At 38.8% G+C, this 20,519-nt stretch overlaps 1 protein-coding gene across 1 annotated transcript; it reads right to left on the bottom strand.

Annotated features, from left to right (window-relative positions):
* Positions 1–12,595: 12,595 nt before the first annotated feature.
* On the bottom strand, positions 12,596–13,576 carry B3GALT1 (beta-1,3-galactosyltransferase 1; the record flags this gene model as incomplete). The annotated part of the gene is made up of 1 exon (XM_079539454.1): positions 12,596–13,576. One exon carries the CDS (start codon positions 13,574–13,576, stop codon positions 12,596–12,598), a length of 981 nt encoding a protein of 326 aa, XP_079395580.1.
* Positions 13,577–20,519: the final 6,943 nt, after the last annotated feature.

Genomic DNA, 20,519 nt, shown 5'->3' with positions numbered 1-20,519 from the left:
GGATCCTCTCACAACTTCCTGTGTGGGCTCCTTATAGGGTCTGCAGCTGCTGGTTCCTGGAGCTGCCCCTTCAAGGAAGGCTCAGAGGTTACTCTCAGTTCTGTGGTTTGGCTGCCAGCATTGCAGGCTGAGATGTGGCTGCACTGACTGCAGAGCAGTTCTTACATGTTTGGTAATACAAATTTCTCTTGGTTTGATTTGCCTCAGCAGTCATTTGTAATTTTTAAAAGCTACTGCTATGGTTAAGAACAAAACAAAGCCACAGATCAGTGCCTGCACAGTTATTTGTAGTGTGGAGAACAATTCCAAGCCCATCTGGTAGCTGGTGCTTCAGGTGTATGTAACTGGGGCTTCTTTTCAATATTTAGTTCTTGATGTGCACATACAGTGTTTTTCAACTATGAACTTGAGTTTTTCCAATTAGTCCTGGGTTCTGTTTGTATGTCAACACAAATTAAACTAATGGAGCATTACTAATGCTTGATAAAAGGAATCTGTGCACTTAATTTGTTACAGGTTTTAAAAGCACTTGGGAAAAAAACAAACCGAACCACTTCAGCTCCGTGCACCCAGATCTGGGGGAGAACCCTTGGAAGGTTCCATTGGAGAGAAATAAGCGTACATGGTGACACCAGCTAGCACAGATCAATAACAAACAGTGGAAATGAAGGCTTCAACTGCTTATCTAGCAGGAATCATAATCTTTGTATTGGCCACGAAAGAAATCTCTACTGATGCAAATAATTTTTATGAAAACAAAATGATTGCCATCTATGGAGGATTTCAATACTTGCCTCTCCTGTAGGCTTCACTGTGCTGCTGCCTGGGTGTATGGTAAGGTAATACAGAGGAAGATTGTGTGTGTGTAAGGTCCAAGTATTCCAGATATTGGAAAAACTTGGAAGGAAGATACAAGTTCCCTTTGCAAGAGGCAAAGTGGTATCTATACATATTCCATTTAAACGTTCAGATAGGTGAAGCTAATTTCTTGACGAATTTGAGGTTCATCAAGATTTTATTTTTAGATTTATTTTTAATTTAATAGTTTAATGTTTTATTAACAACTTCTTTCTATTTTAGATTTTCTCTCAACCTAGTATGGGAGAAATTTTGCCAGAAAAAAATAATAAAATAAATCAAAGCAAACTTCAGTAGTTCTGACCAATGGTGACATGTTACCTCAAGCAAATGGAGTACGTACTTACAGCTGAATTAAGTCTGTTGTAATTTGAATTTGATAGCAAATATATTATTTAAATGCATTGTTAGAACATGTTAGGATGAGTAGTGGGAAGAAGACAGTGCAGGCTACTCCTCTTGGGAGTGCTGCATTGCATCATTGTGTGGGTACGCACACACGTTTGTGAAACTGCGCTTTTGATAGCACTGCTGAGATAAATCTGCTGCCAAATGTCTGATGTGTTCTAGGGGGCTGCAGATCCCCCAGGTGAAGCTGCCTGACCCACTGTGAGTTACTTCTCAAAACAAGTGTGTGTCTTAGTTACAGAAAACTGAGGATAAACGTATGGATCAGGGACAGTGGTGAATGTGGATCTTTGGAACATGTGCTTTTCTAAAGCCTCGATAGTATCTGACACAAGGTTCAAATATACCAACAGTCGTAGCTGGAGTGTCTCGCTTCCAATAGAAATTCTGCAGCCTAGTTTCCAAATTTTTAAACCTGCTCTAAGATTTGTGTCTGGTCATTGTATTTAAGTGTCAGTTGGAATGTTGTCTGTGACTTTTTCTGCTATATCCGTTATTGGCCAGGAGGTGATAAATCACCCAGGTGGGAAGGAGGGCTGTGCCACCCTAACATCACTGATCCTTTATCTGCACCAAACTCACATTCATGTGCTTTTTTTGTCTGACATGACACTGTGTCTCTCCCCAGCATGATTTCTTCCAATTCTTTAGCGCTTATATGGAAAAAACATTATTACTATTAATGTAAAAGTGAATTAAGCTGTTAGCCATTATTCACTAAAAACCAACACAAAAAAAAACCCCAAAACAATATCCTCCCATGCTCCCTTAGTGAGACAATTTCTGTTCCGTTTGCTTTCTGACGTTATAATGCTTTAGTGACGTAACGGGACATTTCTGTGGGCTAGCCAGTGGAGAAAATCTGTCAATTACTCAGAAACAAATAAAATTTGAATAGAAATTTTCCCCAGAAGTAAAAAATGCCAGAGACTCATATTGTCAAAATGTTGGGAAAAAAAACACAGCTACAGAACATTCATAGCTGGTACCTCAGGAAACAATCCTTTGTTGAAGTGCTTTGCTGTTAACTTATCTATGTTTTAATTGTAAAGACTCTCTCATTTCTTTCTGGGGAAGGCTCATTGGGGAAGAATTTGTGGGAGGGAGAACTGGTGAGGAGAAGATGGAAAGGAGTAGTGAATTTCTTTTTTCAATCTGCTCTCCATAGCTTTTCTTCTTTGCCTTGTCTTTGCTGACATGCTCTTTCCAGCTTATCTGTTCCTCTCTTCTGCTATTACTCCCTGCTTTTGAGCAGGTTTGGCATGCTTCTTTCATTCCTCTGTTGGTTTGCTGACAGCCTTGGCCGTAATGCCTTCAACCACTGATGTCTGCTAAAAGACAGGGACCAGGAAGTGTCCCAGGGACATGTTCCTTGTCTGTCTCTCCTTACATCATCTGTGCTCATAATGTTCTCATAAACAACAGCACTATAGGTAAAATGCTGTCTGCTGTAATCTTTCTCATCAGCTGTCACCCCATCCTCTCAGCATGCGTTGATGAACCTCAGAATGTTTCTCATCTTGTTTCTGTATTTCATGTGCATGTTGCCAGCCTGTGTGTATATGCAAGTAATACTTTTCCAGTGCATTTGTTTCTGTTTTCTTTAAAATTGTTTTCAGTACATTAAGCATTTTTTTCCTTAAATGGCCTTACTGAAGTTATGCTGCATAAAAAAATCAGCTGTTAGGTATTTTCAAAATGAAGGGCATGGAAATGAAGAGAATGAAATATGATTGATGATCAGTGTCTGAGCTGGAAAGGGAAAACATGGGCAGGTGGCAGGGTTAATACTGGCAGTTTTTTTGTTTACTTACTGAAGTGGCAGTCCCAGCATTCGAATGCAATGTTATATACTCCTCTGAATTGATATTTCTCTTGGGTTTAGCAGAAGATAAAAGTGCAAGCTTGTTTTCCATGGCATTTCCAGCACAGCAATTTCCAAAGCATAAAAAAATAAAGCATTTCATCATCTAAAATGCCCAGGAAATAATCATCTATCACAAATGAGACAACTTCATGTGCCAAGTGCTTTCTCTCCTTACCACCTAGAAATCAAAATGTAAAGTTTAGGGGCTGTGAATTGTTCTCCTAGGTAAAATATGTTGGTCCCCAATGGAAGCTTTGCACCGAGGTGTGACCAAGAATTCTACCAGGTTTCTGCCTCATTTTTGCATACTAGGAAGCAGCCAAATCCAAGGCTGATGTAAATCTTCAGGATGTAAGATCTGTCGGATCAAAGTGGGTTGGGAAATTCTTCATTTGTACTTCCTCAGAAAACATTGTGAGGGTAGCCTTTTTCTCAGAGATGATAAGGACCAGCCTGCATCCTCAATTGGAAAGGCTTCCTTGCTAGTTTCTGCATCCCTAATTTTGCTGCAAAGGAATCTCATCAACATCCTTTCCCTCTGTTTTTGGTTTGGTTTTCCAGTAGAGATGCAGATGCTTTTCTTATTATATTTTTCTACTTATCTACTGCATCATTGGATGCATTATTTTGTTTGTAGTTTATTTTCACGGACAGGGTGCTTGGGAGTGGAAGTTGATGTTAAAGAATATCCCTGGAAATCAAGATGAGAGACAGCATCTGGAACTTAAGTGCTTATGTGAAGAAAGAATATTTCCTAGGCTAGTACATGTTCAGTATGTGTACCTGCACTTTCTTTCTCGTGTTTTAGCAAATAACTTTGCCCTGTATCAAGGCAACAGAAGTAATCCCACTCTAGGAGCCTCGATTGCACTCGTGAAAGGTGTTTAGGGTAGAGAGTAAGCATTATCAGTTTACATTTGCTTAACCTGTTTGTTCTGAGCATATGGATATCTGTGTGGTCTACATGACATCTGTGGGACTCATCTCCCTCTGAGGTGCAAATAGGTGACGATATCTCACGTTAAGTACATTTTTGTCTTGTGTGTTTTTTTAATCTTATTTCTGTGGTGCTAAACTGATAGACAATAGCTGCTGTGAAATACTGGCTTGCAAAGATCAGTTTATTTTCTTATTGATACTGAGAAAAAAGATCATTGTATTGTGTGTTCCCTTTTAAAGGGATCTGTGAACCACTGTAATTTATTGCACCTAATTAACACAAGCTGATACTTCTACAAGTAATTAAATCAGTTTAAAAATGTTTCACGACTCACCCGTCTGTTCTAAGTAACAGCTGAACTGCAGCAAAATACAAATTAAAATGCATGCTTTTGTAACCTGCACTTCTAAGTATATGCCAACACTTGCGTTGTGTGCATGTATGTTCATCTATTTAAAAATGCAGTTTTAATTATGTGCTGTATATATTCTTTATACTCGCATGTTACTTTCATCCCCATGTGCAGAAATCCTGAATACAAGGAACAAAGCAGTAAATAAGACTGGCTTTTAAAGACCAATTAAAGCAGCCCATCATCAACCTTGCCATCAGCTGAGTTTGTAATTCAAAGTACAGATCTGCTGTAAATGGCTGGAATAAAATAGTGCCTGGGAAGTACCGAGTCATTCTTGTTCCTACATAATAGGACTCTCTAGAGACAGTAACACTTCATTTCACAAACCAGCCTGCAACTGAAGTTTAATAAAACCAGAAGCTAAGTGGTTCCAAAGTGATGGCAAACTTCAGATAAAGCCTCGGTGGACCTCGATGGCTTCCTCCTGGTTGGTCAGGACTTTTCTGTGGCTTTTGTGGGGGAGGGAGGAGGGGAATTTATGTGAGGTTCATTAACTAGGTGCTTTAAAGATTACATGGGTATGTCGATACCTGCTCTGTCTGTAGTTACTCCAGCTCTGCAGACTTGCTATCTGCTTCAGATAACAAAAGTAAATTTTCTGTTTCAAATGTGATAATATAAGACAAATTGTCCTGTCTGGTGAAAGGAATCTAGTATTCCAGTCCCTGAGACATCAGAAATGGAGAAAGAGAGAAAAGCACTGCTGTGCTCAGCCTTCATGCAAATACACTTGCAGTAGGTTCAGTGCTGGATGCTTGGTCATTAGGAAGATGTGAGGCAAGGGCAGGCAACGTGGGGAGCAGGAACAGATATAAAGGTTGAAGACTGAAATTGTGGATGGTGATGTACTTGATTAATTGAAAATGTGGGGGAAAAAAGCCCCACGTTGTTTTGAATTCTTGTGAGCTATTTAAGATTGTGAGGAAAGCAAACAAAAATTGGGAAAACGTGTGATAGCAAGACCTGTTAGGTTGTGCAGTGATCTCTGCAGGCAGAGGCAAGATGAAAGATGGTAGAACTTTCCATGTACTTAAAAGCTGGAGCAGGTAGTGATGTAGAAAAGGCTCTTGAAAGAGCAGTTGTATATTCTATATGTTTTATAGGACTGTTTGTCCTCTGAATCACACTGGACTATGTAGGGCTGTAAACTCCTCAGGTAGAGGCCATCTCTTTGTGTACAATTTTATGGTTGTTTTGGGTGGATACCGTTGGTTGGTGAGAAGATGATGTGTCATGTAAAAGTGGAAGGAAAATGAAAAGCATAGGGGAAACAGCAGCAAAGTGAATCATATTAGAAGTGCAGAAGAAAAAAAATCAAGGGGAAATAAAATTACTCTAAATTAGAGATCATTGGTATTCTCCTAGGTGAAAGACGTTTAGGAAATTTACACCACCATTTTTTCTCTAGTGCAATAACTGCAAAACTAAAGGCAACTTAGGGAATGAAAAAGCAGTGATTGCAAGGAGCAGATATGGCCCTGCAGGGCTCCTGTTCTTGCTGGTGGCATGTGTTTTTTAGTGCTGCCAAACAGACTTTTTATGAGCAGAATATAACATGTTAGTGAACTGACAGAAAGCTCTCTCCCGCCACAAGTTAAGTGCTGAACAGCTCACAAACCCACAGGTCTTGTGTTCTACTTTGTATTCATCAGGATTGGGTTTAAGGGGAAACTGGAGAGGTTGCTCCTTGACTTGTTTTCTTCCTTGCATTTGGTAAGAGATGAAGTTTCTGGTGATTAAAGTACTGCCTGGATTACAGTGTTCTTCCCCAGAAATCAAGGTGCTATCCCAGGTAACTTCACTTTGAACAGGAGTAATACTTAAGTTAGACACAGAGGATCAAATTTGGCTCTTTTAAATGCATGCACAAATCCCCATGACACTGATTTGCACTGTGACTTGGATCAGATCTGATTTGCTTTACATATCTCAATCCAAATGTAATCTGCAGTACAGCAGATAATGGAGACCAGTTTTTTATTCCGTTGCCTTTGAATATGTATGAGGATAAGATCTGATGGATAATGGATTACTCTGAAATGTCTAACAATTCAAGATTCTTTTTGAGGAAGGATTTTAAATGAAGTTGCATACATAATAAAAATTTAGAATGTTTCAAATATTTTCCTTTCTGCTCTCGTTACACTTTGGCACTGCTTTCTTTTAACATGTTCTGAATGTTCTAAATTGCTTTAGACGTGGATTATTTCATATGCCGCTGTACCTTTATGGTTGGTCTACATGACCTTAATGGTCTTTTCCAACCTTAATGATTCTACATCTTATCATGTCTCCTTCCTCCTCATGTGAGTGCTAAACTGGAGCTCAGTCACAGTGCACCAGGATCAGAGTCCAGGTACTGGCTGTGGCCTCTCATTGGATGGCTGTGATTGCCAGGAGGATGGATGTCAGCTAAATAATTCTATGCTCTGGGCCTCCTGCTGCTTCTTCACAAGAACTCCAGGGAGCTCTCAGCTTCCTCCTTTTACTGCTATACTGATGCACCTGAAGATCTGCTTTTTCTTGCAGTCTTCAAAACATTGTGGAGTAAGGAAACTCCTAAAGGAAAAAAAGGATTTTGAGATCATAATTTTTCTAGTAGTCTTGGCTTGGCTGCAGATATGGTAGATAATGCCTAGGGCAACTCAAATTTGGGATATTAGCTTGCCCTGCATAAAAGTTGCATGCATTACAAAATCACTGCACATAATTCTGCACAGCTTGTCGTGTAATGCTGCCTTTGCAGAAGAAATGTTCAAGGATAAACCTTGCGTGAAGAGTAAATCACCTCTTGCTCTCCTTAGCTCTTTCAGATGAGGCAGAGTTATAATGTAGAGTCAGCTGATGTGCAGACCTAGCAGAAAAATGGGCCTTTTTTCCCTGAGTTAGGCTGTCATCAGAGGAGATGCTTCAGACAACTCTATTACAGGTGCAGTTGAATCAATAACACATATTCATTATTCTTTTTCAGATGATTCTCCTGCTTCAATTTCATAAATGACTCTTTTTAACAAGGGAAAAGTAAGCAGGTATTATTCAGTAGAATGTTTCATGTCGTATGTGGTACTTTGCTGTTTCAGTTGGCTAGCTTCAGCAGTTTTCTGTAATATGTTGTTTTCACTTAAGGCAGTAAAAATTTCTTTGGAAATCTATGACAATCAATTAAGTAAATGAGAAAATAGAATGCTTGTAATTAAGATAATCAAGCTACATGAAATCTACCCTACAAGTGCTAATATCTGTATATCTCTAAGCTGTATATTAATTAAGCACCATGTAAGTGTTGCAATTAGACTTAGGCGGCTGTGGTGAAAATGAGAAAAATCTGCAAATGATTGGAGAGGCTTTTCCTGTACATGAAGTTGTTTTAAAGCTCTCCTTGCTATAACTTGTAGGTGTCACTGCAGGCACTTCAGGGTGCCTGACGTCTGTAGCAGCCTCCAGCTGCTCCTGAAAGCGGTGACCCCAGGAAAAACAAAAACAAACTGGTTAGAAACAGTTCTGAGCCAGAAATTGCAAAGGTGAGGGTGGAGGGAGACGGATGTGCTTTGGTAGGATAATACTCTTGCTCGTGGAAAATGAACCTATTTATTGATATCATACTTTCAGGTAATACCACTTATGTTTCTAGAACGAAATGAAATACATAACACCCTTTTATTATTTGACATAGATACAAAAAAAAACAAACAAACCAGTATCCTGATTCTCACTAGTTCGTGGAGTAAAAGGATTTCATATTGCTCTTATGGGTTTGCTTCTCTTCTTTCCTTATGTTGATGTGAAAACGCTGAGGCCTCCCAGGCCTTCCCACCTGAAAAATAGCATCTTAATGTACTTGTATTAAGAGCAAAGCCCCACATTAGACTAACAAGACAAGCTGGGTGCGTTCAGAATATGCTTCGTCATTAATGCTCCTGGTTGGGGCATGTGGAAGCAGGAGCCCTGTGACTGTGTGCAAGGTCCTCTTTTGACCACTTCCTGTTGGTTGGTGCCTGTGCATGCCCTCCCAGCAGCCATGCAGCAACCTCAGAGTGAGTTTGTTGTGGTTTAATGAGATGTGCGTTTTTGAACGCTTGTGCTTTTTTCCTATATGTAGCTTTTGAATGGCTGCAAACATACCAGGTACCAGGAGGTCCTTCATGTTACAGGGCTAGTGGAGCCGAAGGGCTCCTCCACTTTGAGGCTGCCAAACTAAATGCAATGCTGGGGATGCCAAAGCAGATGAGGAGCCCATCTGCTAATTTGCTAGATGTTGCCATGGCTGTTATAAGATCAGCTCTTTGGAGCCAAATGAAGTAGTATGCCTGGTCAGTATGGACAGCAGCTTAAGTTGCTGTGCAAACAGTAAAGCAGTATTTTTATCCTTTTTTTTCCCCAATCATTTTTCTAAAATCTGCTTTTACAGGATAATATTCTTCCTCCTGAAAAATGAACCTTACTTATTGATATCATAATTTCAGATAATACCACCTACATTCCTAGAGAGAAATGAAGAAAACTATGTGACACCTTCAATTTTTCATTTGACTTTGTTGTTCTTTTTTTTTTATTATTATTATTATTTGACATTGATACAAAAAAATAGTATCTTGATTAGCAGCTTTGCTGGCAATCCCACAAAACTGTAGATGATACTTTAATCTAAAAGAATGCACTCCTACGGACACTGGAGATAAAACAATATATACAATTTAGACAAATAAATACATAAGTACAGCCAGTCGTATATAATGATACACCTAAAGTTTGGTTACTGTTGACAAGCTTTTCTAGTTAATTACACTCTTCATTTACAAATGCCATTGCCATCTACGTTATAAAGACAAAAATCCCCGTAACAAATGAAAATTGATACTTAAGATTATTATTAGGAAAGACGGAAAATGAATCTTGAGACTTCTGTCTAAATACTCTCATGAATTTAGCCTAGAAGTGTTTTGTGAAAAGTTCCTCCAAAAGAGAGACGCTTTCCCATAGATTCTTAGTTCAGTGTGCTTTGTTACTGGATGCTTTGAAATAAAAATATGATTACTTCGCAGTTTTGAAGTGACTAGAAGCCAGAACATCTTAACCAAATTGTCATTTGCCCCATGCCCAGTGAAACAAAATGACCTTTAAGGAGCAAATACTCCTTTTGTTTAAAGGGAGCTCAATGCAAACAATGTTATTTGTTAACAGTACCCAAGGTGACACAAGCATTTCTAAGTGCTTGGAGAAGAAAACCCATGCTGTCCACAAGTAGATGCATGGCTGTCATGGTTTCCCTTTCTAGCTCTAGGTTGAAATAATGCAATTTCTGAGCAAAGGGAAAATTAATCTCTTTATTTATGTGTGACAATCTAGTGAAGCCTACTATGAGAAAACTAATAGAAGTAGAAAATTAGGTTTCGTAGATTTAAATTCACTTGACAATAAAAGAAAAAAGTCTTGTACATTCAAAAGTTAGGGCACACATGCTTAAGGCTCTTGAAACACTGGACAAATATAATGCCTAATTCAGCTCCATGCATAACAGAATACTACATAGCAAGCAGACCATACACACATATATACAGCTGAATACAGAAGAAAATGCCTTAGGAATATGTACATAGTTTCCAAGGTGAAAATTTACATTGTCATTAAGATCTATCTATTTATAAATGGCAGGAAATATATTTTTGAAGATGTTATTTTCAAGGTGCACGCTCCGATTGTTAATGCAGTCTACTTCTACTAGGAGTAATTCAAGGCTGCTGTGCTACTTGAGCCCTGAGGTATCAGGACAGGGAGCTCTGCCGTCCTTGGTTTTACTAGCCACAGACTATAGAATCACCAGCAGAAGAATTAAAGCCACCAAATCCAGATTGTAGATTCAGAAACCCCAAATTACAACATAGTATTAACAAATGGTACAAGATATTTCAGCCTTGGTTGTAATTACTACAGAGTGTACCCTGGTATGGTTACATTCATGCTCTGTGACCTACTGAGGGTTGGGGTTGAATTCCACCCTAGTTTTCCTTCCCTAACTGCATATTCTGGGACCTGTTTAAAAAAAGCTGAATTTCACTCTCTGTTTCTTATATACATATATGCAATTAGTTGGACCTTGTTTTGTTGGAGTTCTGAATTTGTAAGGAAGCAAGAGCAACTTTAACAAGGACTGGGTCAACTAGAGAAGGATAAATCTTAATTATGCTGCAGATTTTCATGAGCTCCTGTTGATTAGCAAGTAACTGCAGTGCTGTCTGTTCTGTAGCTTCACCATTTAGATTTGAAGTAGATCTCTGAGGCATTTACTGTATGTAGTTCAAATGCCAGGTACCCTTCACCTTATTTACCAGTAATTCCCTTTGAAACAATAGTGTTGTACCTGTGAATAAGACTAACAATGTCTTGAAACTGCAAAGCTTTTGGGGTAGGATCCTCATTCAATTGCTACTGTTATAAAGTATTATATACGCCTATGGCAAAATCGGTATAGAGTTTTCCTTTAAATTCTGGTTCAGTTAATTTCTGACGACTTTATAGACTTTATCCTGAATAACGTGCATTCTTAACAGTTTTTTATGTTATGGATATCTCCCATTGAAATGAATGAAGCCTACGTGTGAGCTGTGGACAGTGTGAGCAATCCAGAGCTAATACACACTTGGTGAATTTTATACCTGTGGATTGCCTATGAATTCCTCATTCCGAGTTACTTGCTAAGCGATATCACATTTTAGTTCTTTTTTGAAAAGCAGTGCAGAGCAGGGATGGTATGAACACATCGAAGAGTTTTTCAGGAAATAATTTTCATCACATCTCATTAACATTCATATTTAGAACATCAAAGTACATTACCAAACCTGAATACAATCTTGCATATTTGATCTTTATCACATGCCCTGGGATTTCTAAGTTCTGGTGCTTTTTCCAGCTGCACCTCAGTGAGCACTGGTTCTGCGGTGGAGAGCTGCAGCTTGGTTACAAAGGCAGAGGGATTTTTTTTTTTTTTAAAAGCTCTCTATTTTTCTATGGAAGTTGCGTGTTGTCCAATCAACAGAAAATGCATTGGATAAAAACCATTAAAAATATGGTTTAATCTCATTTTCATATGCACTGAAGCAAAAAAACAGAGTTTACCCTTAAGTAATGTTCTGCTGTGTTAGATTTTTGTTCAGGTAAATAGTATACCACCTGACGTTGATGGAACATGCTGCTTATTAACTAACAATTTTATCATTTGATAAAATTATGTGTTTCTCTATAAGTCATTTGATCTTCTTTCCAAATAGAAAATAATCTTGTTATCATATTCATTAATATACTCCTAAACAGGGAGAGATTCACAGACGCCAATACTAATGAGAAATGTTGCATTCACTTTAAAATTATCACTGATGTTTAAGATGATTTTCCATATGTTTCCCATCTTGCATTTAATTTACAGATTATATTTCATTTCAAAGTTGGATTAGATATTTTTGGGTCTACTTGCAACAGTGGCGAGAAATGGAGTATTTTGTGAAATGATTTATTTGGGGGATAAAAAATGCTTCTGTGTGTGAGTTTGGTTCTAAGGCCTGTGAGACTTTGATGTTCTTACCTGTCTAAATTCTGCTATTGCACCATCAGCAACCTGCTTGGGAACTGCACACGTTGTTCTGTAAGATATAGATGCCAAGGTAGGCATATGAGATCTTTGCAAATACATACTGTTCAATTTATTAACATAGCTCTAAATAGGGATGATTGTTGGATGTCAAAAGGGGATAAAAGTATATTCTTCACTTTGTAGGGCCCGAGTCTTATCTCAGAGGCTGGGGCATGAACTATTAAGCAGCTCATGATAGCTTATTACTGTCCTTTCACGTACAGATGCAGGAGCTGATATGTGTGATGGAGAATAATATACAAAATCTGAGCTTTGACTATAGATCCTTTTGACTGGTGTAGCATCCTTAAGAAAAGAGCCTGAAGTCTGTAAACCAGTAGTCAAAATGAGAATGAGAAATCAGTCATTAAAAATCCTCTCACAGTAATATCCCAGTTTAACCTGTAAATCAGTACATCACTTTGTCAAAAAATAACCAGAGTAAAGCAAAATTTAAAAAAGGTATTTACATCTGTAAAAATCTTAGCATCTAAGATGCTTCTTGCTTGACATGTCATTCCAAATTCTGTGCATTTCTTCTGGTGTTATCTGGTGCACCGTGATCACCCTGCGGTACCTGCACAAGCTGTAGGCCATTTTCCAGTGGTTGAAGCCACTGTTCTGGAAGGGGTGGATGCCCAGCTTCCGAAGGCAGAGTCCGACATACACGTCTTCGAGATGGAGGAGTCTGGTGTGAAGAGAAGTTTTGTAAATCAGTTCTGCTACATCTGCTGAAAAAATGTAGCCAGTGCCCGAACAGAAGGGTGGGTAATTGCTGTCAGGATACAAATCTCTGGGCATGTACCACTTGCTGCGAACGTCTCGTATTGGCCCTCCATTGATAACGTAACCAGTGAAGTACCTTCTCCTTGGCTTGGTGTTAGGTTTGAGCAGCTTATAAATAAGATTATCCATATTTACAAAGATATCACTGTCTGTCTTCATAACGTACTTTGCTTTTGAACAATATGTTGCTATCCACCTCATCCCCATTAACGTTTTCAGAGTGAGGTTATGATAGGAGTCAATAAAATCCTCTACAATAATGTCATGAAAAATTTGGCTTTCTTGCTCTACCATCTGATTTAATACAGGATCTGCATTTTTCCCAAGAAGAAATAGCGTGGCAATCTTAATTCCTTTAAAATTGTTTTCATCTCCCCATGTTTCCCGAATTGCTTGCCTTGCATCAAACTCTTTGTGAGTTGTGCTGATAAGAATGACCAAGAAAGGGACACTCTTCTCGCATTTATTAGGCTCATTGATGAGAAAGTCAAAGGAATGTGGATTTATAGGTCGAGTTCTTATGTTGCCAAAGGAGACGTTTTTTCTGGCTATTGATATGCTATTAACCTGTCTGTGGCCAGTGTAGGAAGAAGTAGGACGGGTTATACTTAAGTACCAGAGAGCGCTTGCCCAGCAAACTACTGTCAAAACATACAAGCACGAGACCTTAGAAGCCATTGTTCCTGCAGCTCTTCTATTTGGTGTGAAGAAGAAATAGTCTTCTCACCATGAGGGTACCGATGTCCCAGACAGGCAGCATATTACTAATGGCACTGGAAAGTTCGATATAGAAGTGTAACTCTGTAATCGTTCATGGATCTCAAGTAGCAGTTATTAACCCTGATGATACTCAGCTTTTCTTCTTTTACTAGCAGCAGCTTCCATTTCTTGGAACTCTCTGTTATTTCTGAAAAAGATGAAGAAAAAATTTCTATTGCTAGATCATAAAAGCCTATGGCAAGAAAAATGAGTCTATATGTGACTGGCCATTAATAAGCTAAGTCTCTTAATGCATTTCTTGGCTGTTCTTTTCAGCTTTTATGAGAGTTCTACAATGTGTGATAGGGTGCTTGAATACAGCAATCTAAATGAAGTAATGCTTTTAAGATGGATATTGCCTCATAGATTATAAATATATACATATATAAATAAAGATTAAGCATGCATAGCATGTTGGCTTTTGAGGTACTTCTAAAAGCATATATAAAAATCCTTTTCTGTTTTTTAGTACTTACTTTCTTCCTAGCTTTTTATTCTGGACTTCTACAGTTTTTCAAAATATGCCATGGAACATTTTAAAATTACTTAATGATAAATAATGTATGGTATTTTAGGCTTAACAGCATTTGTGGCAACTATGCACATGAGTATCTTCAGATCCTTTTTAGTCTAAATATTGGTGATGTTTCCCAAGCCAACAGTGGCATCCTTTGGAAATAAGACAGTTGTACTGATGGGCAAATACAAAGTAGAAGGCAAAGGAGAAAGGGAGAGGTGTACTTCATCTTACCCATGTAAAGATCAGCACCCCAAGAGACTCCAGAAAACTCTAGAAATAAATTAAACACAATCAGTTATTCCTGTTGGCTTTTTTCTTCTCTCCTTGCAAACCAGGCTTTGCTTTTCACGAGAAGACACCGCGTGTATGCCATGCAGGCAAACCATCCTGGCAGCCCATCAGCTGTGCTACTCGGCTGGCCTGTAAGCAGAGCCCCATGCACCCCTCTGGCTCTGGCAGCCCTCCTGCTGTGGTGTGGGAATGAGTCAGCCCCAGAGCTTGTGTGGTTCCTGGGAATTGAGTCTGTTTATTGTTGTTTCATGGAAATGAGACAAGCTACCATGTGCCTGCAGGATCAGTGCTGGCTCTCCAAGACTCGCCAGTATGTGAAGAGTGCCTGTAGGCTCCAGGTTGCTGTTTTTTTATTGTTACATTACCTCTGAGCTAAAGGGTAGTAGAAGCAAGCAGCAGACAGCTTTACAGAAGAGTCTTTGAAATATTAAATGTTTACTTTGGAAAGTATAAAACATACATGGGTTCAAAGGAAAAGACAGAATCTCTGTCTAAGAAACATGCTTTCTGTTTCCATGCTGCTGTGGCACATTGTTTGGATTAAATCAAGATGCTTATCAAGGCATGTGTGCTCTCCATCTGTTGGGTATTTATGGTCTCCTTTCTTCCCCTAAAAGCAGCTAAGAGTGTGGCCTGCAGGTTCCCCTGACAGGTGATGGGCACTGTGGGTTCTGAACTGGCAGCCCCAGCTAGGCAGGTTAGCAGACTGTTATGTCACCATTTCACACCAAGTTATAAAACAACATAGAAACATCCAACACTTGCTAAACTTATACTAAATATAACCTCCCACAAAAGCTCATAGATCATTATAGCTAGCACTGTCCTGCTGATCCTCATTAAATCCATTTTCTGCTGTTTAGTGACCCTTCCTCCCTTACACGAAATAGGAAAATTTGAGTTTGTAGCTTGCTGCAGATCTTTGTCAGTGCCAATAGGTTTTGCCCTATAACCCAGGCAATTTAATGAGGCGCGGGTTATCTGCAGTTTCCTTTACTACTTGCCACAGCCTTTTGGATTTGTGATCTTTTCCCATTAATCAGCAGTTAACTTTTGGGAGTAGTATTTTTTAGGTGAGGTCTTTGATTGTCCCATAAGGCTGCAGAATACAACGACCTCAGCCTCCACATACACCCCGGTAAATAAACATAGCCATGATAAAATGTATACGTGGCTGTCATTTCAGTGCTTGGAGACTGAAGACAGTCATGACAACCCACTGCATGCACTGGGATGCAGTTCTAAGGACAACATGCTGGACCTGTAGGTTATTTTCAGGCTTCGTTGTGAATTCCTGATAACTGCCTGCCCTGGAAACCCCACTGGGGAAACGTAACAAAAATAGAGCAATTAGAAGGCTATTAATAAAGAAATCAGCAAGAACAGATTTGAAAATGTGGAATGTGATCTATATGGGTCAGTGTATTTAGAGGACTCAAGTGCATGGGGAAACCTGAATGCAGCTAATATTCTGCATATGTTAGTTTAGGAAACTACATATTGCATTCTCTGTCTATTTTTTAGCATCTCTTCTTTAATAAAAGCAAATGCATTAGTTACCATGAGTGCTCTGCAGGTAGCTGAGGGAAAGGGAAATTGTAACAACAGCATCTTTAAAAACTGCAAAATTACAAAAAATAGCTTTTTAGTTCAGGAATGTCCTGGCTGTGATCTCCAATCTCCTGTGCTCAGAAATGACTAGAAGCAACAAAAGCCTTACATCATTTCTAAGAAACATTCTCTGCTATTCAAGGGAATGTTTCTGATCAATTATGAGATCTACAGATAATGGCTGTCCAGAACAAGCATCTTATCCTGGTCCTTGCACTGCCATCCCTTGAAACAAATATGACTTTTTTTTTTTCTTTTTCTGTTAAATTCTGTTTTTTTCCTTTCTCTTTTCTGGAAAAATAACAGTTTAGAGTGGTTTACAACATCCCCCAAGTAATTTATCAGTGAAATGCAGGCTAACTGGATAAAAGTGAACTGGCTCTAATTTTCATGACAAGTGAAGTTTTAGATTTAATTACTTTTAAGGAAATTGAGAGGAGAGAGGTGGAAAAAACCCCACCAATAAGAAAAGAACTCCCTGCTTTCCTGCAGTGGCCCATTCTGCCATTTCTTCTCTGCTGTGAGGTGAAGACTAAAGTTCATGTTCCTGCTGTCATTGAACTTTTTGCCACGTGGGGAACAGATTAGCAGAAAATAGCACAGGCAAACTTGGCAGATAGTACGAATACAAAATAAAACTCAATTTTTCCATTATGTTCTTGAACTGTGTTGCACTGTATTTGAAGGCCCTACTAGTAGGATGTAGATTGTCACAGGGGGAGCAGGAAGCTTTCATCGCTCTGGATTTTGTTGGTTGGGACAGGTTATGTTGTGTTTGTGGATGCTGGCACAGCCAAGGAGACTCATCACCTCCTTGTTTCTGTTTTACAGGGTAGCAGCAATGTTGAGCTGCGAGATCCTTGTCCTTAAAAATGTTTTAATTCAGTCTGACCCTTTCCCAGCCTAATTGTCATGCTATTAGTAAGCAAAGTCTCAAACTTTATTATGGTAGATGATTATGAAGAGCAAATGCTTGCTGTCATGTTTCCATATTGTGACTCAATGTTGTGCACTTAATTGCACTATTCACAGCTCATGCTGTGCAAGGCAGACAAGTCACCCAGTCGCAGCACAGAAAAAGCACCGTGCAACTTCTGCGAGTAATTGACCTGATGGAGACTGTCTGTATGCACAGACCTTTTACAGGCTGACTGCACATTGAGAATAATCCTCCAGAAAATGAGCACATCTGAGAATCTTGCTAGCTGTTCGTGGGCAATTTTCAGGCCAGCAAATACCATGCGCCAGTGGCAGGATGGGACCCGTATTTTAGAGTAATGCCGTTTCTTCTCAGAGGGTGTTGGTGTTTTCTTTCAAGAATGCCCAGCTTGGTTTTCGTATGTGAATGTGGTTGGACTGATGAAATGAGGTCCTGGTGGAAGGCTATGACATGCACTGCAGCTCTTGAAGCCTGGCACGGTGCTGTGTCTGTAACTCACGCCATATCATATCTACAGCTGTGGCACAGTGGGTCGAGGACAGTGCTGAGCTGTAGGGCAGAGCCAGGCAAGAAGCCCCAGGAGGCTGATACTGCTCATCTCAGCACCTGCGGACCTCCCTAGCTCAGTGTGACTCAAAATAATGCTGTGCATCTCTGACAACATGTACCTATTAGTTTCCCAGAAAATGGGAGTGGATGCAGCTGCTAAAATATTTAGTAAATGTAGCAAATTCTACTCATTTTCCCTAAAGAGAGATTTTTGCAAGTTTCCTATAATTATGGCTTTCATCTGTATATAGGCCAAGACACTGAAATGTCTTTGCCATTTAAGAAGTCCTTAAAATACCCAAGTGTGATTATTGTTGAGTCTTATCAAGAAGATAATTACCCTGAACATTAGGAACACGTCCACAAAGGAATCTGGGGATGCTGTTATGATCTTGGCTGTATGTTTTCACAGTAATTTCTTGAGAAAATTCTGTACAGATGGCATAGGTGATATAACAGGAGATTGCAAGCTCTTTTTCAGCGACTTCATTTGAAGATTTCTTACATGCTCTAAATGCTTTTGCTGTGCCCAGTGAAATGGACCTGAAACCAAATCAGTACTGCAGAGGAAGACCTTTCCTACTAGACTGTATGCGGAAAGATATTGCAATAAAAGCCAAAGTTTTGGGCTAGAGGGAGGAAAGTAAAAGAATTAATTTCAGGTCCACGCTTTTTGCAAAAATCAGCGCCTCCCATTTGGGGGCCCAAACTGTCATATGCAAAAAGAGGCTGGCTTTCCTTCTCTGCCATCAAAGGCAATGAAAACGAGTATTTTCTGAGAATCAGGCAGCATGTTAAGATATACTCTTTGTACACAGAGAATAATTTCTTGCTCACAGAAATATTGATGATGTACTTTGCCCAAGGCGGTAACTGAATGTGAAAGCTAGTGTTTGCACAAGTGATTCTTTCATACTAAGAGTTATTTTTGCATAAATGCTGATTTGCAGATGTTTTATGCTGTCTATCATCACCGAGATAACGAATTGATCTCTGGAAATAAATTTGAGAAACATTTTTAAAGTCCTAATGCTACTACCCGCTCTTAACATCAGTAACAATAAGGATAACAGGGGATTAGCAAGTTTTATTCAAAGTTTCTGAATCTTTGATAGGGAAAATACATGTTCCAGTTAAAACCTCCAGTAAATGTGCCCATGCTACTGAAACTTTAAAGCTGCAGAGTATTTTACCAGTTATAAGACATTCCACATGAAAGTAAGTCTGTTTACGAGTGACTACTCTGTATTTTCCACTTAATATGTATTCAGTATGTATGTGTATAAAAACAGGATTTTCTGTTTTTTTTTCCAAGAACTGCTGAGACAGCCTAAATAAGACGATTAAACTGAATTTTCATTGCTTTGCATTTTTCTTTCTTAAGAAAGGATTATGTTTTTTTGTTGTTGTTGTTGTTGGTTTTTTTTTTTTTCCCTCAACCGAATAATTTACAAGGAAAGGAGTAAAAAAATTCCACCATGACTAAGCTGTAAAGAACAGTTCTCAATCACAGGAGATAAAACATTTGAAAAAAATATTTTGAAATATTTGGATTAACGCAGATGTCAGACTTAGCATGACTGAAGGGATTGTGGTAAATTATTGGTTAGGAAATGTGAGCTTGGCATTAGGGGCTGTTCCTTGGCTGATGTTCCTTGGAGCATCCCTGGCACTGGAGGTGCCTGGAGGGAAGATGAACTAGTAATTTGTTGAGATTCAACATTGCTCAAACTGAGCGCTGTCTGTCTGTGTTTGGGCTTTACATATACACAAAGCAGTCAGTTGGCTTGCTAAGAAAAGTATGGTTTTTTGCAGTCTAGTTTTCATAAGAATTATTTTTTTAACAACAGCTCATTTTCAGTATCCCCATTAATAATCTGTGGTTTATTATTATTGTTTGTTTGTTTTTAAACAACCCTCTTGACCACGGTAATTGTGTGTTTGTGACAGCACAGCCTTCTTCCAGATCTACAGATGTAGTATTGCACAGCTGACTTCAGGTCATCAGGAGATGAAAGGAGCAGGCACATCTTGAGGACTGGTTGTGTGGTGGCTGAGTTTCTGAATTTTAGCAATCTGGTTATGCTGGTATGATATTAATCTAGAATGGTTAAAAGCTAGATTTTACTCAAGTCAAAATAATATTGGAATTTGGGATGTACCAATCAGCAGGCAGTAGCAGAGATTTTAATCAAATACTCTTAGCGCTGGCTAAAGGGAGAGAAAAGAAATAAAGGACTTGAACTTAAAAAGCAGAGCAATTTTAAGAGAAAATCTTTTTTTTTTTTTTAAGTTGCCCAGGAGATGTCAGATGTCATATGCATTTTTTCCCATGAATGCTTTTTAGAAACAGTTTTAAAAAACACTTTGTGACTTCATGTTGTGATAGGTCATTTGTGACTGCATCAATCATTGTCCTGTTACAGCAGTAATGTATAAATTGCATCCCAGTATGGTTATAAACTGATGCAAATAATATATTTCACTTTGGGTTACTATAGCCACAACCATTATTCTCTTTAGCTATTGTGCTGAGCTCTATTGTGAGATCTCACAGCAAGGTTCCTTAGCTCATGTACCAGCAAATAGGTTACAATGTTTTGCATCTAATGAAAGTTTAGCACAAAGAAATGAGGCTCTGAGTTCTTATTTTCTTTTTTTTTCCTGAAGGGGAAGACCTTTAGAACAGCTATAACAAAATCTCTATTACTCAAGAAACAATTTTTGCATAATTTGTTACCAGAGTCGATAAGTTAAATTATCTTCAAGTAATGTGTTTGAAATTAAATATACTGCTGTTCTTGTCTTAACCTTCTTAAATGTCACTATTTCATTTCCTTTGTTTTCTTACTGATGCCTGTGATGTGGCAGTCTGGGTTGTAGCACTAATAGATGACAGTGGCCCTGATTATACAGGTGCCTACCCTAGCAGCACTGCCAATCCCAATTAA

Source organism: Tetrao urogallus, assembly GCF_951394365.1.
Source record: "Tetrao urogallus genome assembly, chromosome: 8".
Lineage (NCBI taxonomy): Eukaryota > Metazoa > Chordata > Aves > Galliformes > Phasianidae > Tetrao > Tetrao urogallus.
Note: the sequence above shows the minus strand (reverse complement) of the source record. Positions and strands in the feature narration are given on the sequence as shown.